This window comes from Loxodonta africana, chromosome 3, assembly GCF_030014295.1.
Source record: "Loxodonta africana isolate mLoxAfr1 chromosome 3, mLoxAfr1.hap2, whole genome shotgun sequence".
Taxonomy (NCBI): Eukaryota; Metazoa; Chordata; class Mammalia; order Proboscidea; family Elephantidae; genus Loxodonta; species Loxodonta africana.
This window is the reverse complement of record NC_087344.1, coordinates 121965604-121985189: the sequence shown is the minus strand read 5'-3', so window position 1 is coordinate 121985189 and position 19586 is coordinate 121965604. Positions and strand designations below refer to the sequence as shown.

The 19586-nt window shown below is 37.1% G+C and overlaps 1 protein-coding gene across 1 annotated transcript in view; it reads left to right on the top strand.

Annotated features, from left to right (window-relative positions):
- Positions 1-19586, top strand: part of ADGRL4 (adhesion G protein-coupled receptor L4) — a 129864-nt gene that overhangs the window by 85558 nt on the left and 24720 nt on the right. Inside the window, exons 8-11 of the mRNA XM_003411218.3 lie at positions 3414-3587; positions 5492-5695; positions 7967-8187; positions 8317-8383. Coding sequence (XP_003411266.2) covers positions 3414-3587; positions 5492-5695; positions 7967-8187; positions 8317-8383 — 666 coding nt within the window. The remainder of the gene's footprint in view (positions 1-3413; positions 3588-5491; positions 5696-7966; positions 8188-8316; positions 8384-19586) is intronic.

The window sequence follows — 19586 nt, the reverse complement described above, 5'->3', positions numbered from 1 at the left end:
TGACCTTCTTTGACAGTAGAAGCCGAACATGGTTCTTTCACATGGTCTGATGGTTTTCCTACAGTTTTTTTTTTTTTTTTTTTGGTGGAATGTTTTATCAGATCAAGAGATACCAAGGATAACACGTTTAACCAATTCCTGTTTGAAACTAAAACCAAACCAAACACATGTATAAACAAAAATTCTTCACCATAACTAATAGGAAGACTTGTTCGTCCTTAATTTTTATCCCTGGTCAGCTGCTTCTTCCATCCAAAGTAATGACTGTTATGAAATTTCATCACTCTCTTCTGCCAAAATATCTGCCTAACCCCTGGTTCCCCTCTCTCTGAGAAAAATTTGATCCTTTTTTTTCCCCCTAAGAAAACAGAAGTTATCTGAGGAAATAGAAACTGCCTTCATTTTCCTGATTTTCTGATCACTTACCTCCAACTTCGTCCATTAGTATATATTTCTTCATTATGTCAGAGGAATGTAAATTTTCGTTGTGTGCTGTTGAGTCAATTTTCACTTACAGTGACCCTATGAGATAGAGTAGAACTGCCCCATAGGGTTTGCTAGGCTCTAAATCTTTACAAAAGCAGATTGCCAGTTCTCTTCTCCTGCCAAGTTTCAAGTGGATTTGAACTGCCAAACTTTCAGTTAGCAACCGAACGCTTAACCATTGTGCTGCCACCAGGGCCCCTGGGAATATTAATAGTAGTTGCCATAACGGGATAGACCTTGTGTGGGTCTTTCTTCACTAATTGCACCAGGCATTTTGTGAGTTTATTCAGTCTGAAAATGTTTGGCCATCAGTTTAGGGAATTTCCTAGTATTTATTTGGTATTTCTCCCCCTCTAGCGTATCTGTTTTCTCTTTTCGTTATTTGCTATTGTTTGAGTATTAGATTTTCCACCCAAGCTTCTTTTTCTTTTTTACTTTCTTTACCATTTCTTTCTTTCTGCTAACATATCTTTTTTAAAATTTCTGATTTATACATAATTTTCACTGAAATAACCTTGTTTTTTTTAACCTTGCTTTTTTGTTGTTGTTGTTGTTTGATGGGCATGATGGTAGTCTCTCTGATACTTCATTTATATATACTTAAAAACTGTTTCCTACTCCCTGTGTTGTGTTGCTCATGATTTCCTTTGTTTGGCTTGGTTGCCTTTGTTCTCTGTCTTCATGTCAGAGCCTGCCCTCAGATGTCTTGTGGCCCATGACCATCTATTCATATTTACTAAAGGGACATTTGAAAGATAACTGCTGCCTTAGGTGGGCTTGTGGCAGTCATGTGCTTCACTAGAGTGTTGTCATCAGACAAGTTCTGAGCCATTGCATTCATTGGAAGACCCTAAGAGTCAGTTATGAGGCATTGGTAGTTCAGTGGTGGAATTCTTGCCTTCCACACTGGTTACCAAGGTTCCATTCCTGGCCAGTGCATGCCAGTCACCACCTGTCTGTCAGTGAAGGCTTGCATGTTGCAATGATGCTGAACAGGTTTCAGTGGAGCTTCCAGACAAAACTGATCACGGGGGTGTGCAACAGAGCAGCATTTTGTCCTGTTGTGCACGGGGTCACCAGGAGTCTGGGGTGACTTGAGGGCAGCTAAAAACTAAAGTCAATACTTAAAAGTCATTTCTCCTGGAACAATGAGTTTTGTAGAAGGAAATCTTTTAGTCTCCTGCCTAAGGGCAGAAACAACTGTGAGGATTAGGAGAACTAAGAGAATGTGGTGAAGAGTGGTGGAGGCTCAGTATGTAGACAGACCCTCACTTGATCCCCATTATCTGTATGACACCTACACTCTGAGCTGACTTCTGGTTCCTCTGGCTTACCTAGTTGGGATGGGATTCGGCATTTTCCAGGCTGTTTTTGGGGATCTGTGTCTAGAGATTTTCTTTTTTTTTTTTTCTTCTCATAACTTGACCTCCTTGTAAAACTTCTAGTCATCTCTCCAATTTAGTTCAATCACTGTTTTCCTAAACTCATTCTAGTTAAACTCAGTATGTCTCTGCCATTACTCCAACTGGTGACCCAAATGTATTTAGAACATATCTCTTTAAAACAGTTATCCCTGAGGGCAGACACTTTATCTTTTTAACTGAGAATCCCTGCCTCCTCACATAGTGCCTCCCATGTGTTGTGCACTCAACACATATTTTCCTTACTGATTGTTTGAAGATTTGAGTTCCAAACTGTACGACTCCAATTAATATTGATTACCTGTTGCCATTGAACTGATTCTGACTCATAACAACCCTATAGGATGGAGTAGAACTGCTCCTTGGGTTTCCGAGGCCTATAGTCTATATGGAAGCAGATAATCACATCTTTCTCCTGCAGAGTGGCTGGTGGCTTCCAACCCCCACCTTTTGGTTAGCAGTTGAACACTTAACCACTGCGCCTCCAGGGCTCCTTCAAATAATGGGTAGTCTTCAATATATCTTTTGACTTTTTTTTGCTTCTTAACGCAGTATTACCTCAAAGGACTATTTTAAGTATCAGACTAGACAACGTAGGTGAGAAGTCACCTAGTTAACTGTAAACTGCTATATAAGTAAAATTTTTTCGTTCTACAATATACAAGTGTAGGGTATTTAACATTCAATAAGTAATTATTAAAGTTTACAGTACTTTAGCTATAGTGTTTGGATTAATTTAAAATTATAATAAGGAGAACTCCACTATTTATTGAGCTAGCCGTCTGATACTCTGTGCCATCTAGCCCCATCAGTCTCTGACCTTATCTTTACTAGTCTTTGCCTCACTCTTTTGTGCTCTACTGCACTGGCTTCTGGATGTTTATGGAAGAATCCTATTCAGTCACTTCAGAGCTTTACTAGTTGTTAATCCGATGATCCAGAACCCTCAGTTCCCATATCTGCATGGCTCACCCCTCATCTCACTGAGAGATCTTCTTAGATGTCATCTCATGTGAAAGGCTTTATCTAGCCAAACTTCTTACCATTTTCTTCCCCTTTCCTTGTTTTATTTTTGTTCTTTAATAATTTATCTCTCTTACTAGAATGTAAGTTCAACAATGCAACCATTATTTTTTTTTTCTTCAGTGTTCTATTCCCAGGAAGTGAATCAACAGCTGATTCCTAGTAGATACCCAACATTTATTGAATGAAGATACATATAATAATAAAGTGGCATGCCCTGTTTTAAATGACATGACAATTTCACTTAATAATAAATAATTCTTACAACTGTATGAGATACATTTGATGAAATATAACTTTATTACACTATAGATTTCAGTCCTCGCAAATAATAACAGCATTTGTTTATTAATATTTATTTCATGTTTCATTTCTTAGGCATGCTATTAATCATATTGGTATTCAAAATGCTATTTTAAATATGACAAAAGCAATACCATATGTGTAACTTTTTTTCCCATCAGTAAAATGTCTCTTTTTCAGACCTCAGATAAGCATAGGAGTCAATGTGCATTTTGGAATTACTCGCCTGACACAATGAATGGCAGCTGGTCTTTGGAGGGCTGTGAATTAACATCCTCCAATGAGACCCACACCTCCTGTCGATGTAATCACCTGACACATTTTGCAATTTTGATGTCTTCTGGTTCTTCCATTGTAAGACAATTTTTTTGCTTCATATTTATAAATTTGTATATATGCCTATTTTTTTCTATGTCATTCAAGAGAATAAATAATTTTTATGTTTTCCTTGAGTGTAAATAAACCAAAAACCCAAACCTGTTGCCATCGGGTGGATTCCAACACATAGCGACCCTATAGGACAGAATAGAACTGCCCCATAGGGTTTCCAAGGAGCAGCTGGTGGATTCAAACTGCGAACCTGTTGGTTAGCAGCTAAACTCTTAACCACTGTGCCACTAGGGTTCTTTGGGTGTAAATAGTTTATTTAATATGCTTGGTATAACCCCCAAATTACCTTCTTTTTAGGATTCATTTTTCTCCCTGCCTTCTAGGACATACTGGGTCTGGGGTTGGGTTATTTCTAGTCTAGAATTTATCTAGTTTGTAATATCTAGTAGATTTTGTGCTAAATCAAATATCCATGAGTTGACCCTTACTTTTTAATGCTGTTTCCAAGAACCATTTGTATATTTTAATATATCACTGAATTTTAGGGACTTGTCTTTGGGCCTTGAAATTTCTTTTTTTTTTTTTTAATTAACTAATGACAAAGCCCATTAAAATATTTGACAACTTACCAAGGATTTTAGCAGTATAGAAGCCCACAAGTTTTTAGAACATGTACACTCTCTTTAAGGTGAGTAGCTTCATAATATGTACTTTACATTAGTAATAGCTTGCTTTTATATTACATAATTATTACATAATTCATTGTTTTGTAACCCTTTATCATCACCTTCATTAGACTACAAGTTTTTTTTCCCCTTATACTAAGAACTCATTGTTAAATATATAAAACGTCCTAAAAAATCTGCCTAAATTTAATGTCAGTTATATATTTTAAAGGTGACTTTTTTCTGAATGCTAATTAAGCAAAGAAGCCTCTATTCTGTGATTCTGTGTGTTTATGTATGTAATATTAATCTAGTATATATATATATAATATTAATCTAGTGTGTATATATACATATGTATACATTTAGACTCATAGTTACCCTATAAGACAGAGCAGAACTGCCCCATAGAGTTCCCAAGGGGCACTTGGTGGATTTGAACTGCCGACCTTTGGGTTAGCATCCATAGCACTTAACCACTCTGCCACCAAGGTTTCCAATACATATATACATACATACATACATACATACATATCTACATATCTACATATATATATATATATATGGTTAAGCGCTTGGTTGCTAGCCAAAAGGTAAGTGTTTTGAACCCATCAGCTGCTCTGAGGTAGAAAGATGTGACAGTCTGATCCCGTAAAGATTTATAGCCTTGGAAACCATATACGGCAGTTCTACTCTGTCCCATAGGGTCACTATGAGTCAGAATTGATGCAACAGCAATGGGTTTGGTTTTTCTGGTTTATACGTATATAATATCATCTAGCTAGAATAAAGCCAACCTAGGCCATTTTGAAGTCTCTGAACTATACTATTTTGATATTCCATGTGTTCAGCAATTCTAATATTTAATGTGTTTTAGATGAATCACTGTGTAGAAATAAGACTTGTTCTTAACACTGATAAATCTGTTTTAATTAACCATTTTCACATTATAATAATGAATTATCTTTCTAATAAGAAACTGATGATGATAACATTGTTAAAACGTATACTAATATATACTATGCCTAGAAAAAATCACCAATTATAAAATTGTTAACGTATTACATGATTTATATTAGATATCTCCAAATATTGAACATTTGCAAAAGCACAAAATTTTTCTCATCTAAATGCATATTTGTATTTTCACATTTTATAAACATCTTGAGTAATGCTTCACCAAAAAAGGAAATTCATTATATGTTGTAGTTCCTTTGACAATTTACTGATTCTCTTAACAACTTTATCATTATTTTCCCTTAGGGTATTAAAGATTATAATATTCTTACAAGGATCACTCAATTAGGAATAATTATTTCACTGATTTGCCTCGCCATGTGCATTTTTACCTTCTGGTTCTTCAGTGAAATTCAAAGCACCAGGACAACGATTCACAAAAATCTGTGTTGTAGCTTATTCCTTGCTGAACTTGTCTTTCTTGTTGGGATCAATACAAATACTAATAAGGTATGTAGGTCTCCCTGTTCTCTTTTTGTTATCTGAATTTGTACTTTCCCAAATATATATTTCATGAAAACATTAATTATAATTAAGGGCTTAATGAGAAACATATGATATAATTTGTTTTTAAACTGTCTTTTCTAAGTCTGATAATACTAACATATCTAAGCAACCTACTTATTAAGTCCATTAACAAAAATGTACCTTATTACCACAAACCATTGGAACAAATTAAGACTTTGCAACAAACTGAAGAAAAAGCTTTTTACTTGCTTTGTTTTCAGGTGGGAAACAAACAGAGTAGAGGCGGTACTGGAAATATTAACTTAGGGATTGAACTTTCAAGGAGCTAGGATTCATTGGTTGAAGTACGATGAATTGACTCGCCTATTGTCTACACTTTCCTACTCATTTCCCTCTATTATTGATCTAGTCCTTTACCAAATAGTTTCCATATTGTTTCAGTGTAGGTCCTCCAAGAAACAGACACTAAGAATGAATAAATATGCAATAAATTTATGTGGAAATGTCTGTGAGAAAAAATGGGAAGGGAGAGGCTTGGCAATCTGTCAGAGCAAGATGCAGGTCTGACCCCAAGTGAAGGAGAGATGGAAGGAAGGAAAAGTAGAAGCATTTTACACAGAGCTGTAGTTCTAAGGCATGTTTAGCAAGGTTGTCAGGGAGTTCTTTTGGGAGCCTTTGAACAAAAGTCACCTAGCTGAGAAATTCCGGCAAGTACTTGAGGCAGCATGGTACGTGAGGGAAACTCCATATCAGTCACTGTTGGGGACGTTTTTTTGTCTGGGTCTGAAGAGTGGAGCTTGGGGCCCACCCTGCAGAAGGACTTTCTGGAAGCAAGAATGAGTAGGCAGGTGACACTGTTAGCCCATGGCGGTTTTCAAACCTTGAGCTGAACAGGGTCTTGGCGGCAGGAAGTGGGGGAGAGAGGAAGTCTCCGTCACCTTCCTCTCCTGGGGGTGACTTTGCGAGAAGCCAAGTGAAACACGCTTAGCTCATGGGGAGGTCTTTTCCACAACCCACTCTGGGAATTTGGCAGCAGCCTGTTGGAAACATGAATACAATGGGTTTCAGATTACATCAGCTGGAGCCTCAGGTCAGTTACACTCCCTGCATTCAGAGACTAGAGAAGTGCATCCTCATGGTTGTAAAACATTAAATCGTTTCCATATCTCTAGTCTTAGAAATCTTTCAAGGGTAAAACCAACAATCAGTTATGAAGGTTTTCTTTTGTAGTACATGCCCAGAAAGCATTCATTTTGAATAGTGTACACTAGATTATAAACAGAGCCCTGGTGGCACAGTGGTTAAGAGCTCTAGCTGCTAACCAAGAGGTTGGCAGCTCAAATACACCAGCCGCTCCTTGGAAACCCTATGGGACAGTTATTCTCTGTCCTATAGGGTCGCTATGCATTGGAATTGACTTGACAGCAGCAGGTTTAGATTATAAACTCCATATCTTTTTGCTTTTTATGGCAATATTCCTAACACCTTTCAAATTTGTATATACCTACCACTATCCTCCAATACCTGTTTACTCTTTCAGCTTCCTCCCAGCATCATGCTCAACCCCAAACTATTCCTTCTAGTGCTTATTTTCAACTTTCTTTAACCTCTAATATTCTTCTCATTCTCAAGCCATATTTCAAATATCACTTCCACACCAAAGTGACTCCCAATTTTTGATCCCCAGTTATCTATCTGTTCTCAACCTTATAGAGGATTCACCAATATATTTTAGTATGTAATCTCATTGAGTTTAAATTTTATGGATTTAGTAAGTGTGATAAGTATGTAAGTGTATATTGTGCTATGAGCTCTATTAAAATAGAATACAGGAGCCTGCAACTACTTCTTTTTCTGTTATTTCTTGTAAGACTGACCCCAGGTCTGAATGTGTATTAAATACTTATGAATAATGTTTAATCGAAAGTCAGCTTGAATGTTCGTAAAAATTCACCAAGGTATCTTGGTTTACCTATGAATAATCCACAGTTTATAGCATAACACAAATGTATAAAAATTACAAGAGCAGGCGCTTAGTTTTATCACAGAATTGGTGAAATGTTTCACATTGATGATGCCCAGCTCTTTAAAATCAGCTGGAAGCAGTATATCTTAAACAACTGACACCTGATATGAATATATTAATGTGATTAATATTATATAAGGTGGCATAATTTCTGATGAGTCTGTATTTTATGTTATATAATTTTAAATCACATATTGTGTATGGTTTCTTTTTTCTTTGACTTTTAGCTCTTCTGTTCAGTCATTGCTGGGCTGCTACATTACTTTTTTTTAGCAGCCTTTGCATGGATGTGCATTGAGGGTATACACCTCTACCTCATTGTTGTGGGAGTCATCTACAACAAGGGATTTTTACACAAGAATTTTTATATCTTCGGCTACCTAAGTCCAGCTGTGGTAGTTGGATTCTCAGCAGCATTAGGATACAGATATTATGGCACCACTGAAGTGTAAGTTAAGACATTTCATAAGCATTTGAACTGTAATTCTGAATATGCTTTGGCATACCATTGAGAATTTTGCCTTGTTGAAGCACATCCAAACATATTTACAGATTGTATCTATTATTTACTTTTCAGATGTTGGCTTAGCACCGAAAACAACTTTATTTGGAGTTTTATAGGACCAGCATGTCTAATCATTCTTGTACGTATGCTTAAAATTTTTATTAGAGTTCAAAACAGTGATGATTAAAGGGTGTTTAAATTCCCAGAAATCAAATATTCTCATTCTAAAAAAAAAAAAAAGAACTATGATCACCTTCCAGTATATCACTTGTTAACATCTATTTGTTGTTATTGAGAAAAAGGCATATATATCTTTCTTAAACTCAAAGTATTGGGATTTATTTCTGCATAACGTGTGGTTTATAAGAAAAACATTTACGCTTATCAGTAGTATCTCAGCATACTTCAATACTGAGAGTGTGCCAACAAGCTGATAATCTAGCATTTTAGATGTTTATGTTATTTAATCTTTTATCGATGATCAGTCATCTTTGAAGATTTGACTGTCATCTTTATAGTTTTATCGTCTTTATGTACCCTGTCATCATGAAAGTGATTTTAAACTAAATTGCGACGTCGGAGACAAGAACCAACTATTTCTTTTGAGCAGACAAGTCATATACTGATAGTCCTATTTCAGCAACCAAGAGGGCTTGTTAATTCTTATTGGAAGTGGTTTCAAACCTACAAATTCGGCAGGTATTATATGTTCTGTTCTAAAGAAAGACCCTTTTATATGCCTCAAGAGCATTTCTAAGTGCTATAAGTTTTCAACTACCTTTCTGAATATAATAGTCTGTCAATGAATCTAGGAAGTATGACAGGGCTTCAGAAAGGAATAAATTGTCAGTAGAGCAGTTGTGACAATGTTTGGAACAACTTTGTCCCATATGTTTTGACCACAAACTAGCCATCTTTTTTGCCTTTGCTTTTTTTTTTTTTTTCCTGTCACTCTTTTCCCCTGAGTTCTTTATGGTCACAAGGGAGCTGCTACATGGAGAAAGACTTGATATGCAAAGCAGAAAATTTTTATGAAGGTTCATTTTTTAATGGTGTGGGTGAAATAAAGTGCATTCAGAGACTAAACTTCTTAATCATTGCAGAAAATTGCTTATAATTTTCCCAGTGATTCTAACAATGTAAAAAGAAACCATTGGCTAGATATCAGCTAAAACAATTTCAGAGATAATTTATTGTTTCCCAAACTTTCCACCCACATAAGCATCTTGACTGAACGATGTTTCATTCAGACACTGTCATCTTTGAGCATGTTGCATTTTGTGTGAAGACATTTTACATATTTTAATTTTACTGCTTCCCTATGGAGGGAGTGGACAGTCTTGGATATTGTTTCTTACAAGCAGCAGTTATGTAGAACAGTGATTTTTGTGACTTAGATGGGAAGTAACAGGTAGAAATTATGCTGAATATAGGAGAAAATAGCATATTTCTCTGAAATCAGAAAGGGAAATTGTTTCCTAAAATTGCTTTTTAGTAGTTGTTTATGTAAGGGAAAAGATAACTCTGAATTATTTGATAGTAAGATCCACAGACTTCAGATAGGTTTATCTAAAAATGATCCCTGCAAGCTTTCCTTGAAGCCTAAATGATCAATGTCACCAGTGTTCTTGTCTGGGATGAATTACCCAGTGCATCTCAGTTTCAGTATAGTGATCACTCCCAGGTAAACCAGAGGGTCAGGCTACTTACTGAATGCATGAGGCACTGGAATTTTCCTCTAAAACTAAATACTGTTTATATTTTTATTACTTTTAAAATAACAGATATTCTGTAACTAGTAATTTAATTGGAGTAAATTCACTTACTCTACTTCTCCCTGTTCTGTGATGATGCTGACATATTATTATTAAACATATTATTATCTCCTAACATAATGTTAAGAGAAACTTTTGCCGTTACCTTGGAATAGTATCTAGTTCAAAGACGAAGTCGAAGCGATATTGAATACCAACTTTTAAAAAAAGAGCCAAGAATTGAGGCTGGCATCTTCCACTTGCCTTAAAAAGAGATGGCAGAACCAGCTGTAACACGATAAGAAGACCACAGAGGGGTGGGGGGCCAGGAGATGGTGACTCAGAGTTAGGCGTCCTTGGCTTTTGGGGTTATACAGCAGTCTGTATAAGAAGCTTTTCTTTTCCTTGACAGTGAGAAAAAAGGTGACTGCTCCCCACCCTGTATTTTGGGAAAGTTTGTTGAAATAAAACTGTTATCCTAATCTTTGATTGAATGCTTGCAGGACTATGGAATCTTTGTGTCTCTGTCATATAAGAAGAGCAGAGTATGATGAGCACATTTTTATGAGAGCTTGGCCTGCGTCCCCTGACTCTGGGCCAAATATGACCATAGCAACTAACACGTGCTTTTGTTTCTGCAGGCTGCATGCTTACTGCAGTGCCCCTTGACAGCAGAGGAGGAAAGGAGTATCATGTAGTGTGCCTAGGAATAAAATGATGGGAGAGTAGCCCAACCTCAGGTGTTCCATGAGCACATAAACGTTAGAGAAGGGGAGAAGTTTTGGGGCTGCCCAGAAGGCTGCCAGGTCAAGTAAAGTTATGTACAACATAACTAAGAGAATAGGTTGAATGGAGGTGGGGTTGAATGGAGACATGGTTGCCCTTCTCTGAAGAATAGAAGGGCCCAAAGTGAAAATGAAATACTATACACACCAAGAGAACCATGAGGCCAGTACATAAGCTAAGACTACCAGCAGTAATAAGAACCAAACTAAATCAAAGTGATGTCATGAATCCTCCCCCACATCACCAAAAGGTAATGAGACCCATTCGTCTCTAATAGTAGAGGAGCTGGGCCTTGGTAATGGAGGGCAATGTCTCAGAACCAACCATGTCACTCTCACACTCACCTACAGGGACACAAATACATTTACTCTTAGTTTGTGGAATTGAAAAGGGAGGAAGAGACCAGATTCTTTTTTTAATCTGAAAATTTCTAAAAATTATGCAAATTTATGTCAGTGGCTAGAGAAAAACAAAAACAAACTTTTATATGTATACTTCACTTGCCATTTTGGGGGGATAGAAATTACCTACTGGTTGGAAAAGTATCATCCTACGCTTGAGATTATTCTGGTAGGTAAGGATACTGCCATTCCATATAATTAAGTTTGCCATGTCAGTTGGGTTCTCTGGCATGAAGGGAGTACAAGAGAAATATGAGCTGTCCTGTGTCCTTTATAGAGTCAATATGGCAAAAACATGACAAGATCAACACGTAATTACATATCAGTGATACCAGTGAGATATCGGAGAGATCAACATGGGCTAAGTAATCACTCACTACATTTTCTTCATGGTGAGGAGCTTGTTTGTGGATGTTCCAAGAAGCAGATACTGCTTTATGTTATAGGGAATGGGCAGAAGTGTCATAGTGTGAACTCAAGTTTCGATCAAACAGCCTTGTAAGTTTGCCAGATTCTCTTTGAGGGAAAAGGACACAACAAGAACTTAGTCAATATCATATGCAAGATAGTGCCAGAAATAAACAAAATTATTATCATCTCTATTATGAAGAGCATTCAAGAATCATCTTTTCATAGAATTCATCGTTCTCTAGTCTAGATTCTCATTAATTGTTTAATCAGATTTTTACCTCCATATAACTAAACTCCATTACTTCTCCTCCACTTTCATAGTTAGGTCCTGCTATCTTTTGCTAAGATCCTGGCATTATTAATAACAATAATAAGTTTTTTTTTTTTTAATTTACACATTACTGAGCACCTACAACTTTTGAAAACTGTTGCTTTGTTTTGTCTTGTTTTCTTGTTTTTCCTCATTGATAGATACTATAGAAGGCAAAGGCTAACTCTATTTAATACTCAACATCCTTAATCCACAATTTTTTGTAATCTCATTTTGTAGTTAAAAAAATGAAAGATTGGATTTGAAACATTCAAAGGACCAAGGCTCTAGGTCTAATAGTAAATATAATTGGGGCTAGAACTGAAACTATTTCTGTCTTAATCTAAAGCTCACCTTTTCATTTTACCTGCCCTCTTTTGCTAATGCCTTTCAGTCTGTCATTCTGCTGCATTCTCTCCCACTTAATTTTAATCTGTGCAAAATAAACTTCCCCAAACTCAGCTCCGATAATGGACACTATTAATAATAAAAATAAAAATGTTAATGTTTATCCCCTAGTGTATTCCTGGCACTAATATAAACATTCTCCATGCATTGGTACATTTAGCCTAATCCTTAGAACAACTCAGTAAAGTGTGTGTGTGTGTATGCATGATTTATTTTATTTTAAAGTTGGAGAAACTGAAGCATAGGGAGATTACACAGCTTGCCCAATAGCTAGGAAGTGTCAGGAATCCAGAGCCAGCTTCCTTAATTCCGATGCTGGTAGCTCTTCATCACCTATAGTCCAAGTGCTAGGGGACAGGCATATAAAGTTCACACTAATCTAGTTTAGTGCCACCTATTTTTCAGCCTTATTTCACAATGCATATATCTACACCACAAACCCTCCAAGAACATTATCAATTAGAATGTTTGCTGTCTTTTGGATACTTCTTGGTTCTTTGCACTCAACAGTACTGTCACCTTTTTGCAAAGTTCTGCTGCCTGAAATTTTATCATTACACAGCTTCATTAAAACCTTTCCAGGTATCCTTAGTTGTAACCAGCCTTTTGGAGTCCCTGGATGGTACAGATGGTTAACCGGCTTGGCTGTTAACTGAAAGGTTATGGGTTCAAGTCTAACCAAAGGCACCTTGGAAAAAAGGCCTGATGATCTACTTCCCATAAAATCAGCCATTGAGAATTCTGCGGAACAGAGTTCTACTCTGACACACAGGGTCACACATGGGGTTGCCATCATGAGTCAGAGGTGACTCAGTGACAGCTGGTTTAGCTATTCTCTAACTCCAACATCCTCCTGTAGAATTTTGATTCTACCCCGTATTGTTTTTATACTACTTGTAACACTCTGCCTTGCTGCATGTGATAATTTTCTGTGTGCATTACACTATCCATACCCCACACATGCACCCAAACATAGGGCTATGCATTTCTTCATTTATTGACCATGCCTCGCTCAATAACTGGTGCCACTATGTTGTATAACCTCAGGGCCCACAGTTCAAGTGCAGTAAATTGTAACTTGATTCACCAGGAGACACGTTGCATTCTCTGTGAATGGTGGACCCTAGAACTGTAAAACCAAGTAGCCCTCCTTTTGATTACCCCAGTGCATACAAGTATCTAATACATCCTCGATAAATATATTTTTAGTTGTGCCATTGATATGTGACTTTCCTTAAACTTTTTGACTCCTTCGTGCCCTGAATTCCTAATGTGTAGAATGAAGATAAACATATCAGTCCTACACAACAAGGCTACGGTAAAACAAAATGGAAATTAAAAAAAAAAAAAAATCACAGCATCCATGAAAAGTTAACCAGTTAAACAGTTGCTGTCAGGTCAGATTCTGACTCATTTTATGTGTCGGAGTGGAACTGTTCGCCCTGGAATTTTCAGTGGCTGTTTTTTCGGAAGTAGATCACTAGGATTTTCTTCCCAGGCACATCTGGGTGGACTCCAACCTCCTGCCTTTTGGTTAGCAGCCAAGCAAGTTAATTTTTTTCAATTAGAAAGGGAAATTTTATAATAATTGGGGGACAGTCTTAGGAGTTTCTTCTTATTTTTACCTTTTGTATTAAAAATTAAAAGACTAATTTTATAACCATGATTTGAATAGCAAAAAATCGTAGGCAAGTGAATGAATATGTAGCCAAAAATAGTGCATGTGTGTGTGTGTATGCATGTGTATGTACATTTAAGTCTAGATCCCAGTAATTATTTTAATATTGGTAAAAATGTGATAACTTGTTGCCATCGAGTAAATTCTGACTCATAGAGACCCTACAGGGCAGAGTAGAACTGCCCCATAGGTTTTCCAAGGAGCGACTGGTGAATTTGGGCTGCCAGCCTTTTGGTTAGCAGCTGTAGCTCTTAACCACTGTACCACCAGGGCCCAGTAAAGATGTGATAGTATTTATTTACTCCTAACAAGATATGATTATAAGATGTGTGCCGTTACTATTTAGAACCTGTTAAAAGTTTCCAGTGCACTCTGTTTTCATAGCTTTCTCTGAACAAATCTGGGAAGACTTGTACTCCACAGAGGAAATCTCTGTAGAACAACATGCGAGAGCTTTCATTCTTACTTGGACCCCTTGTAATTCTTCTACAGAGTAAGGTCTAGGTCCTGTAAATGGTATTTGCTTGTTTTTATGAATGGTGCCCTGGGGCATGTGTGGTTTGGGATTATCATGTAAAATGCCTTGAGAAAATATCTAAATGAATAAGGACCAAATTAGTTCAGCACTGATGGCTTTTTTCTACCTCTAGGTATGTGGTTTCAAACAAAATTTTCAGCTCTCAATCTACTGTGATAAGTGTTAACTGCTTAGGTATTTGGGCAGCAAGGTTTTCTGCATTGATCGATCACATGAAAGTACTTCCTCAGGTGTTGGCTCATTAATATTAGGGATCTCTGAGAATTTTGAAGTATGAACCAGTGACCCCATTGATTCTATCTATGAATCACTGCATTGAGGATGTTAAAATAGTGACTACAGATGAAAAGGTCTAGCCATGCTTTTGAAAGATTGAGCTGTACAAGAAAGAAACTTCTAAAGCTGCAATGTGAAGATAATTTCCATAATTTATTTCTTCAATGTTTTTAGTCTTTAATGCTGAAATTCTTTCAACTAAAAGTATGCAAGCCATTAGATTCAAGTACACAAATATAAAGAAGTTTGTGAAAATAAGTTAACTTTTAAATAGAAATTGAAGACATAGACACTTTTAGTACTGATGTATAGAATTTGTTTGATTGAGGCAAATACTTATGAAGCTATATCCAATTAAGGCATTTTCATTAAAAAAATAAAAAAAGTAAGCTTTTATTTGAATTTAAATCAAAGTTCCTATGACTGAGCGTTTCTATGTTGCTACTGTACCACTTCCTTCTTAGTTTTGCCCAGAACTTCAATCAACTTTTTCTGGGGGTTTCCTTAATTGTTCCTTATATGTCTGTCTAAGTCTCTTAATTTCCTTCCACCAGGAAATACCTATTAAGACCTACTCAAAAATGATTTCTTTACATAACCCTTTACAAGACAACCCATGTATATGATATCTACTATTCAGTGATATATTCTCATTACTTTTTTTGTACAAATTGCAGAAGCTTTCAAGAAATGGAAATATTACAGGACTCTATAAAGTGCAAAGTGAACTTTTCATTCCATACTTTTGTACTCCAAGACTACCTGATCTTTTATTAATTGTACTCTGTATCATTCCAGGCCTTTTTGCTATGAATATGTATATGTATTAATTGAAGCAAAATGTATGATTACCAGTTTAAACAACCTGAGTCCCAATCTGCATTCTATCATATTCATCCTTCCCTGTCATTATATACCCTTCTACTACGTTTTTGACATTGCATATTGTGGATGTGAGGAGCCCTGGTGGTGCAGTGGTTAAGCACTCAGCTGCTAACCAAAAGGTCAGTGGTTCGAACCCACCAGCCACTGCAAAGGAGAAAGATGTGGCAGTCTGCTTCTGTAAAGATTACAGCCTTGGAAACCCTAGGGGGCAGTTCTATGCAGTCCTGTGGGGTTGCTATGAGTCAAAATCAACAGCCCTGGGGTTGGCTTTGGCTTTTGGTATTGTGGGTGTGCTCTTACTTATCAAACTGCTTCCCTATTGATGAACATTTCATTGGTTTCTAATATTTCTTAATTACAAAAAATGTTGTTGCTAGGTGCCGTAGAGTCAGTTCTAACTCATAGCGACCCTACGTACAGCAGAACGAAACACTACCCAGTCCTGCACCATCCTCACAACTGTTATTATACTTGAGTCCATTGTTGTAGCCACTGTGAATCCAGCTCACTGAGGGTCTTCTACTTTTTCTACCTTACCAAGCATGATGTCCTTCTCCAGTGACTGATCCTTCCTGATAATATGTCCAAAGTATGTGAAACATAGGCTCGCCATCCTTGCTTCTAAGGAGCATTCTGGCTGTAGTTCTTCTAAGACAGACTGGTTCATTCTTTGGTAGTCCATGGTATAGTCAACATTTTTTGCCAACACCGCGATTCAAAGGCATCAATTTTTCTACGGTCTGCCTTATTCATTGTCCAGCTTTCAAATGCATGTGAGGCAATTAAAACACCATGGCTTAGGTCAGGCGCACCTTAGTCCTCAAGGTGACATCTTTGCTTTTCAACACTTTAAAGAGGTCTTTTGCAGCTGATTTGCCCAATGCAATGCACCTTTTCATTTCTTGACTGCTACTTCCATGGGTGTTGATTGTGGATCCAAGTAAAATGAAATCTTTGACAACTTCGATCTTTTCTCCATTTATCATGATGTTGCTTATTGGTCTAGTTGTGATGATTTTTGTTTTCTTTATGTTGAGACGTAATCAATACTAAAGACTGGTGTTTGATCTTCATCAGTAAGTGCTTCAAGTCCTCTTCACTTTCAGCAAGCAAGGCTGTGTCATCTGCATATTGCAGGTTGTTATTGAGTCCTGATGCCTCATTCTTCCTTCCTCATATAGTCCAGCATCTCAGATTATTTCCTCAGCATATAAATTGAATAGGTATGGTGAAAGGATACAACCCTGATGCACACCTTTCCTGACTTTAAACCAATCAGTATCCCCTTGTTCTGTTCAAAGAACCGCCTGTTGATCCATGTACAGATTCCTCATGAGGACATTCTCCGAAATGTTATCCGTAATTTATTATAATCAACACAGTCAAAGCCTTAGCATAATCAATAAAACACAGGTAGACATCTTTCTGGTATTCTCTGCTTTCAGCCAGGATCCATCTGACATCAGCACTGATATCCCTGGTTCCATGTCTTCTTCTGAATCCGGCTCGAATTTCTGGCAGTTCTGTGTTGATAAACTCCTGCAGCCGCTTTTGAATGATATTCAGCAAAATTATGCTTGCATGTGATATTAATGATGCTGTTCAATAATTTCCACATTCAATTAGATCACCCTTCTTGGAAATAGGCATAAATCTGGATCTCTTCCAGTTGGTTGGCCGGGTAGTGGTCTTCCAAATTTTGGCATAGACCAGTGAGCACTTCCAGCGCTGTATCCAATTGTTGAAACATCTCATTTGGTATTATATCAATTCCTGGAGTCTTGTTTTCTGCCAACGCCTTCAGTGAAGCTTGGACTTCTTCCTTTAGTACCCTTGGTTCCTGATCATATGTTAACCTCCTGAAATGGTTGAACTTCAACCAATTCTTTTTGGTATAGTGACTCTGTGTATTCCTTGCATCTTCTTTGATGTTTCCTGTGTTGTTTAATATTTTCCCAGTAGAATCCTTCAGTATTGCAACTTGAGGCTTAAGTTTTTTCTTCAGTTCTTTCAGCTCGGTAAATGCTGAGCGTGTTCTTCCCTTTTGGTTTTCTGTCTCCAGGTGTTTGCACGTGCCGTCATACTTTCCTTTGCCTTTTCTAGCTTCCCTTTGAAATCTTCTGTTCAGCACTTTTACTTCATCATTGTTTTTTCCTTTTTTCTTTAGCTACTCGGTGTTCAAAAGCAAGTTTCAGAGTCTCTTCTGACATCCATTTAGGTATTTTGTTTCTCTCCTGTATTTTTAATGACTTCTTGCTTTCTGCATGCATGATGTCCTTGATGTCATTCCACAACTTGTCTGGTCTTCAGTCATTAGTGTCCAACACATCAAATCTATTCTTGAGATGGTCTCTGAATTCAAGTCAGATATACTCAAGGTTGTACTTTGGCTCTCGTGGATTTGTTCTAATTTTCTTCAGTTTTAACTTGAACTTGCATATGAGTAATTGATGGCCTGATCTGTAGCCAATCCCTGGCCCTGTTCTGACTGACGATATTGAGCTTTTCCATCATCTCTTTCCACAGATGTTGATTTGATTCCTATGTATTCCATCTAGTGAAGTCCATGTGTATAGTGCCATTTATGCTGGTGAAAAAAAGTATTTGCAATGAAGTCATTGGCCTTGCAAAATTCTATCATGGGATCTCTGACATCCTTTCTATCACCAAGGCCATATTTTCCAACTACCAATTCTTCTTCTTTGTTTCCAACTTTTCCATTCTGATCACCAGTAATTATCAATACATCCTGATTGCATGTTCGATCAATTTCAGACTTACAGAAGTTGGTAAAAATCTTCAGTTTCTTCATCTTTGGCCTTAGTGGTTGGTGCATAAATTTGAATAATAGTCATATTAACTGGTCTTCTTTGTAGGTATATGGATATTATCCTATCACTGACTGTTGTACTTCATGATAAATCTTGAAATGTCCTTTTTCACGATGAGTGCAATGCCATTCTTCTTCAAGTTGTCTTCCTGGCATAGTAGACCATATGATTGTCTGATTCAGAATGACCAGTACCAGTCCATTTCAGCTCACTAATGCCTAGGATTTGAATATTTATGTGTTCCATTTCATTTTTGACGATTTCCAATTTCCCCAGCTTCATACTTCCCACATTCCAGATTCCAGTTATTAATGGATATTTGCAGCTCTTTCTTCTCATTGTGAGTCATACCACATCAGCAAAAGAAGGTGCTAAAAGCTTGATTCCATCCATGTCATCATTAAGATCGACTCTAATTTGAGGGAGTAGCTCTTTCCCAGTCGAATTTTGAGTGTGTTCCAACCTGAGAGGCTCATCTTCCATCACTATATCAGATAATATTCTACCGCTATCCATAAGGTTTTCACTGGCTAATTCTTTTCAGAAGTAGACTGTTGGGTCCTTCTTCATAGTCTGTCTCAGTCTGGAAGTTCAGCTGAAACCTGTCCACCATAGGTGACCCTGTCAGTATTTGAATACCGGTAGCATAGTTTCCAGCATTGCAGCAACACACAAGCCCCCACAGTAAGACAAACTGACAGACGTGTGGGGGGCTACAAAGAATACTGCACAGAGAATCCTTGTTCTCTGTGCATTTTGCATATTTCCATGTATAAAACTATTATGAAGCGCTATTTAGAAATAGAAATGCAAGTGTATGCAGATTTTAAAATTTAGAAATTGTCCATCAAACAATTATTTCAATTGATAGTTACACAAACAAAATATGATTATGCCCTTTTTCTGACATTTTTGTCAACACTAGATGTTGTTACCTGCCGTGGTGTCTAACTGGCTAAGTTGGAATCTAAAAACAAAAACAATAGATTACAGTAGCTCAGGGTGTCTCAACAGTGGCACTATTGACACTTTGAATTGAATCTTTATCGTGGGGACTCTCCTAT